Here is a 6,556-nt window from a genome sequence, read left to right on the forward strand (position 1 = left end):
ATATTGTTATTTACTATAATCACTATGTTATACAATAGATCTTTTGAAGTTATTCTTTCTACCTACTTGAAATTTTGTGTCATTTGCCCACCATCTCTCCACTGAAATCCTTCCCACTCTCTCATAGCCCCCATTCTACTCTCCACTTCCAGAAGCTCAAAAACTTTTAGATTTGGCATCTCAGAGAGAACATGTGGTACTTACCTTTCGTGCCTTACTTATTTCACTTAGCATTACATTCTCCAGATATATCTCTGTCATTACAAGCGACAGACTGTCCTTCCTTCGCTGGCTGAGCAGTATTCCCTCTGAATGGATCCCACATTTCTTTATCCCTGTACCCACTGACAGACATTGAGCTTCCGTACCCCGACTGGTGTGGACAGCGCTGCAGAGAGCATGAGGCCGCAGAATCCTCCTTCATGCGCCGCTTCCATTTCCTGTGGATGTGTACCCAGTAGACTGCTGGGTCTATGCAGTTCCGTACTAAATTTCCACATCTACCATGTAATATCCATCACTGACCTGCTCGTAGTTCTTTAAACACACCATTCCTGTCCTAACTCAGGGGGCATCTTCCTTCTACTTTTACTCAGCACTTTAAACCCATCTATGGCTTGATCTTCTTCGGGAAATATTCCTAGGCCTCTTGCTCCCATCCCTGTAGATCTTGGTCTTAGTGTCTCCATTCTCATAAGACAACGTTCTTATTGCTGAATGTAGCCCGTTGCTTGCTGTTTTGTATGTTTCCTTTCCTCTATGTGTGTAGCTTTGGACCTCAACTCAGGACCTCTGTGCTGAGCTACGTTCTCAGCCCCTTTCAGTTTTGTTTTGTCTCTGTTTTTGTTTTTGTTTTTGTCCTTTCTTGAAAGACATGAGGATGGTAGTCTTCTCCCCCACCAGACTGGATGTTTCCTTCAAGATGAATAATACAAGGATAATCACCTTTAGGTTCATGCAGTTGACAGCACACAATAATTGCTCAGTGGATGTTTGAATGTAAGAGCCAATAAGACCCAGGCCACTATTATGGCCCCAGTTTATACACTAGGTAGAGCCAAAGACATTTTAGATAGTCCCGTAGCACCTTAGACATTCATGTAAGACTCACATGTTAGAGACTTTGCAGGAAGTCACAGGTAGAAGCTATGTCTAAGACAGTATAACCCCCTTTTGGGGTTATCATACTTAAAACTATGCATCACACGAGGCATGCTGGCACACACACAGCTGTACTCCCAGCACTCAGGAGGCAGAAGCAGCAGGATTGCTATAGGCTTGAGGCCAGCTTGGGCTACACAGTGAGGCCAAAGGAAGTCTGAACTCTATAGCAAAACCCTGACTCAAAAACAACAACAACAAATAACCCCTATATATCTTGTGCTATATTAAAGCTACTATCCAAGTACTTTGAAACTCAGATGAATGAACTTAAATAATTCTGCCTGAGAGAATTGAGGCTTTACAGAACAAATGACAATCTGATAGTATTGTTTGACAATGAAGTGTAAGTTTTAAGTGAGTTTGCAGTCACCTTTAAATCCCAGTTTACAGTTTGCTCATGTGATCTTGAGATAGTTTCTCATCTCTTGGAGCTTCTGTGTTCTTACCTGAAGAGGGGACAGGTATCATTCTTATCTCAAAGGGTAGCTGTGAGGCCTACACGAGACAGTGAGACAGTGTAAGGTTAGCACATGATCTAGTACATAATAAGCACTCAGTCACTGGTAGCAATTATTTCAGCGCTATAATCAGACCTTGAAGGATTCAAATTAGCAAGCTTGAAAAGGCATGGAGGTATTCTAGGGAGCGGGATATGGTCCACATTAAAGATGCTAGCACGCATATGGTTGGTGGAACAGAAAGTAACAATAAATGAAACTAGAATTTAAATGATCTGTCCGCAAAACGATTGACTCTATTTTAATAACCCATAGCATGGTCTGGTAAAAATTAAATTAGATTTTAAAAGCAAAGAATCTCACTTTCTAGGACAACGCCAGCTGTTCTATTACTCCATTGTTCAGCTGTGATTTCTTCATCTGTGATAAAAGGGTGCTGACATTGGGCAGTAGTGACTGCCTACCCGACCCCCTAATACCTGTGACAGTTGTTGACTATAAGCTTCTCTTTTCTACCCAGTTTAGATGGAGCCTTAGTATCCCATTCAACAGTTTCCCAAGTATCCGTGTTCAAATGACTGACCCCAGCTCAGGTAAAACCATCCCTACTTAGGTGTTTGTCAATTATTTTAGCTCCATAAAGAAATGCCAGAATAATTAAACATTAATGCTTGCTTTCAATAAACAAGCTTGCTTTTAATTTTTTCTTGTTGTTTTTACTTTTTATTTTTTAATTTATTTTAAAGAGAATATGATAATAATCGATAAGACATTAGAAATAGTACATATTCCAAAGAACAAGAGGAGAGGTAATTTTTTATTAATTTTATTGAGAAATAAATAGCAATGAGACAGTTTCAAACCCAATTAATAGGACAGTTTCAATAATTAAAATTTTGCATATTGTTGTCTTTGTAGTGGTTCTTCATAGTACAAGATGCAGACATGATATCCTGTCCAAACACTATTGGTACAAATCTTTCTTCTCATTGGAGAGGTATTCAGCTGTGGTTTTTGTATCACAAATTGCTGTTCTTGATGTAGTTGATCAGATTATAGATATTAGCATATAGAGTTAGTCAAGCAATAGATTTTTACAATAAAAATACATAATATAGCAGCCACTGTTAATCTTTTATTCTTGTTTTAAAATTCTGTACCATATGTATTATATGTTATGCTCTGTCTTTGTTTTTGTTTTTCTTCTTATTTTTACTCTTTAAAATTAAAAAAGCCAGACTTGTTAGATAGCTGAAATTTTTAATGCCATGCTGAAATAATATTTATATTGACTTTTTCTTTGCTAGAGATAAACCCTCAAGTGTAAGTAACACATAAATCTTACCCTGAAGTCTGATAAGGTAATAAGTATGTATTTACCTTAAAGTTATCACAAATTCAACTAATGCTGAAAAAGCTATTCATGCATTTTCAAAGTCTAACTTGATTTGATGTGTCGCTTAATTTCAGATCTGAAAATTCATCTCCAGACCACTGATTACGGAAACTTCTTGGCTAATGAGACAAATCCTCTCACAGTTTCCAAAATTGACACAGAGATGAGGAGAAAGCTCTGCAGAGAGTTTGCCTATTTCCGCAGTCATTCCCTGGAGCCCCTCAGTGCCTTTCTCACCTACATGACGTAAGTGGTGGCAGGAAGCTCTGTCGAGCCCCCTGTGCTTGTGCAACCCTCTTCTAACAGTCACTGGTGGCACATGTGGCCAGAGTAAGACTTCAGACCTTCTCCGTAGCTTAGAAGTACGAATGCACTCAACCGTCAGCAAGTAAAAAGCTCACAGCCACATTTTTCACATTAAAGAACAGACTCCATATTCTTACAGAGGTGATTATGTAAGTGGCAGTGACTTCCATATAAAGCAGTGTTCTTGCTTTACATGTACAAAAGATAAGTGGTGCTGCCGCTTGGAGTATCTGGACTAAGATAGAGGCTATGTGAGACTTTTATATCATTTGTGGGGTGGAATGATGATGTCACAGATTGTTGTTATGGTCACTTCTAACTCTCCTGATTCTCCATATTTGAACTCCAGCATAATAGTAAATTGTGTCTTTTATTAATCCAGTTAATAAGTTATATCCAATGCTCAAATGAGCCATTTAAAATAATTTTATGCCTCTATATTTGTCTTACTCTGACAAGCTGGGAACAAAGGCCAGCTATGCAGGAGCTGTGTGTTATGTAAATGAGACATAGATGTAATATCCAAGGTTAGGACTTCGAGGTTCCCACCCTGTGCTGGTGCCTGGCCCAGGCACGCATGCTATTTGTGCAAAGATGTTAACAAAAAGTTAAGTCCTAGGTTGTGTAAACCAAAACAGTCAAAAGGGAAAAGAAGAACAGTTAATCAGGTCAAATCTGGGCTCATTACTAGAGATGGAAAACTAGAAAGATGTGAATAAAAGAGTGGTTGATGTTGGAGTACATTCAGGGGGCGTTCTGAGAAAAAGGTGAGACCCCAAGAGACCAGGAGAAAAGCTGCGCAGGAGGGCAGCAGGCTGTGCCTTCCGCAAAGGTAATCCACACTCTGCCTGCCTGACTGAAATGCGTAAAACAGCGCTGCTGCTAGGAGCAGGGAAGAGGGGAACGAGCTCATCTGACCAGGAGCTCCCTCCCTGCTCTCCTATCCCACCCTGTATCCTCTCATTTCTCCATCATCCATTCTTCCATTCTACAAGTATTGTTAATTCTGCGCTCAAGTCCAGCGAAGGTGAGAGTGGAGTTCACAATACACAAATGTGTCTGCTGAGCCAAACAAAACTACATGGGCTGCGGCTGATACAGGCTACTTCAATTAGAGAGGAAGTGAATGTGTCACTCAGCAACAGTCTCACACTGGGACAGACATTTCTAGGAACCTCAATAAGATAAACAGAAAATACCTCGTGGAATAGAACTTCATTCCTAGGCTTTTGATACACAGGAAAATTATGCAAACTTTCTGCTGCTAGTCAGAGGAGGCAAGACCAGAAACACAGGAAGGCTATTCTGTTTAGGATTTCATATCACATCCTGATTTTCAAAGATCAACTTTACCTCATAAATAATTAGGAGGAAAAAGGATTTGGGAGTGTGGTTCAGTAGCAGGGAACTTGCCCACGCAACACTAAAGAAAGAATGAGGGGGAGGGAGAGAGAAAAGAAAAAGAGAAAAAGGAAAAAAGAGAAGAAAATATATCAAAGGATATTATTATAACCCTACAGGATTTGAAGAGAGCACAAACATTATTCCATTCTACCTGTCCCCTTCTCTACCTTGTTCTCCCAAAAGTAACCACTTTTCAGTTTCTTATGTGTTTTTCTTTTTTAAAAAGTATTTCTGTTTATGTCTCTTTTCCTACACACTTTACCCTCTCAATGCACACCGGAAATGTGTACATAAAGGCATAATTTTCTTTGTGTGCTTTTTCCTCTCCTAACACCAGGGTCTTCCTGTGTGCTAAGCACGCACTCTGCCACTGAGCTAAAACTCAATCATGTATACAGGTCCTCAGTGCATTTCTGAATTTAATTTATAGCTCTGGAAGTGGTAAATCAAATAAATGTGCATTTTGTTTTGTTTTGGTTTTTTGGGTTTTTCTTTTTTTTTGTATGTGTGTTTTGGGTACCAAAAATCAAACTCAAGAACTCAAACTTGCCAGATAAGTGCTCCATGGCTAAGCTCTATCCTCAACCCCGAAATGTGCATATTGTATTTTGGTAAATAAAGCTAAGCTGTTCCCAGCAAAGGTTGAAACACTATAACAGTATATCATAAGGCCCAGATCTCTGCACTACTACCAATACTGGTGGTTCTTTTCAATTTTCCCCCAAAGGTTAAAAATAGTATTGCTCCAATTTATAGCTTTTCAAGTGAGTCAAATTATTTCAATGGATTATTAATGTATATTTGCTATGTGACCAAATACTTCACCTATTTTTACTTGGAATTTTCAGATCTTTATATTTGGTATATAAGACTCTGTAAATTAGAAAGTTAGCCCTAACTAGGTCGGGTAAATCAAGGAAATGACCATAGTTCAGAGGAGGAGGAAGTAATTGGACATACCTGAGAAACATGACTAGTGCCCACGTCCCCATTTGCTTTAATCAGTGCTCTGATCCTACAAGGGCATGGTTACTCTCTCCATTTTTATTTATAGGCAACACACAGATGGAGAGTCTTCAATGCTAGGCTAAGAAAGTGGATTTTGCCACATCAGAGTAGTACGAAATGCCCTAATTGTGTGGGAGTACAAGCGATAATCAAAATGCTAGACAGTGTTTTAAAATATTTATCATATGTCAAGGGCTCTGCTAAATGCTTTACAAGCGATGTCTCATCCACCCCTTCGCAAGTGTTTCCAGTGGGGGTGGGGAGGGGGGCGGGCACAGTCTTGACAAGTCTTATGCAATTGTTAGCACCGTTCTAAAGATTCTAAAGAGGAAGTTAACATTTCAGTGCAGCGACTTTTTTGGATAAAAATTTAACAAACAGAAAAGTTATGATTGCAAGTACATGTTAGCCATAGACTTTGTATAATTGTTTTGCTCTAAATTTACTTGAGTTTAGAAAATCTGACCACTACGAGGGCAAAAGTCATTATCCAGTTTTAACTGAATCAGGAAGCTGCCAGTTTCAATACCTTATGATTGGTAGACACATCTCACAGAAAAAGGGAATTTACCCCACATATACCAGGAAAGGCTCTAGTTCCAAGAATGACTGCGAGTCATTTGGTCAGTGGTTCTCACATGATAAACGCACTGGTTTATTGCTTCCTAACTGTAGAATCTTAGTCCTGAACGAGCCCTAGCCTTAGTTAGGAAAGCGTCCAGGTTTCAAAATGAGCTGCTATGTTAAAATGTAGTCTGTTTCTTAAAAACAAATTATTTAAATTTCCAAACCTTTCCTTTCAATAACAATGTTTAAAAAT

General features: G+C 39.1%; 1 protein-coding gene across 4 annotated transcripts in view; it reads left to right on the forward strand.

Moving 5' to 3' along the window:
- Atp6v0d2 (ATPase H+ transporting V0 subunit d2) overlaps positions 1 to 6,556 on the forward strand; it is a 64,200-nt gene that overhangs the window by 21,906 nt on the left and 35,738 nt on the right. For all 4 annotated transcript variants that reach the window (XM_023703212.1, XM_004643094.2, XM_023703210.1 and 1 more), the window contains exon 3: positions 3,093 to 3,264. In XM_023703212.1, the coding sequence (XP_023558980.1) occupies positions 3,093 to 3,264 (172 nt within the window). The remainder of the gene's footprint in view (positions 1 to 3,092; positions 3,265 to 6,556) is intronic.

This window comes from Octodon degus, unplaced genomic scaffold (genome assembly GCF_000260255.1).
Source record: "Octodon degus isolate 3935 unplaced genomic scaffold, OctDeg1.0 scaffold00165, whole genome shotgun sequence".
NCBI lineage: Eukaryota > Metazoa > Chordata > Mammalia > Rodentia > Octodontidae > Octodon > Octodon degus.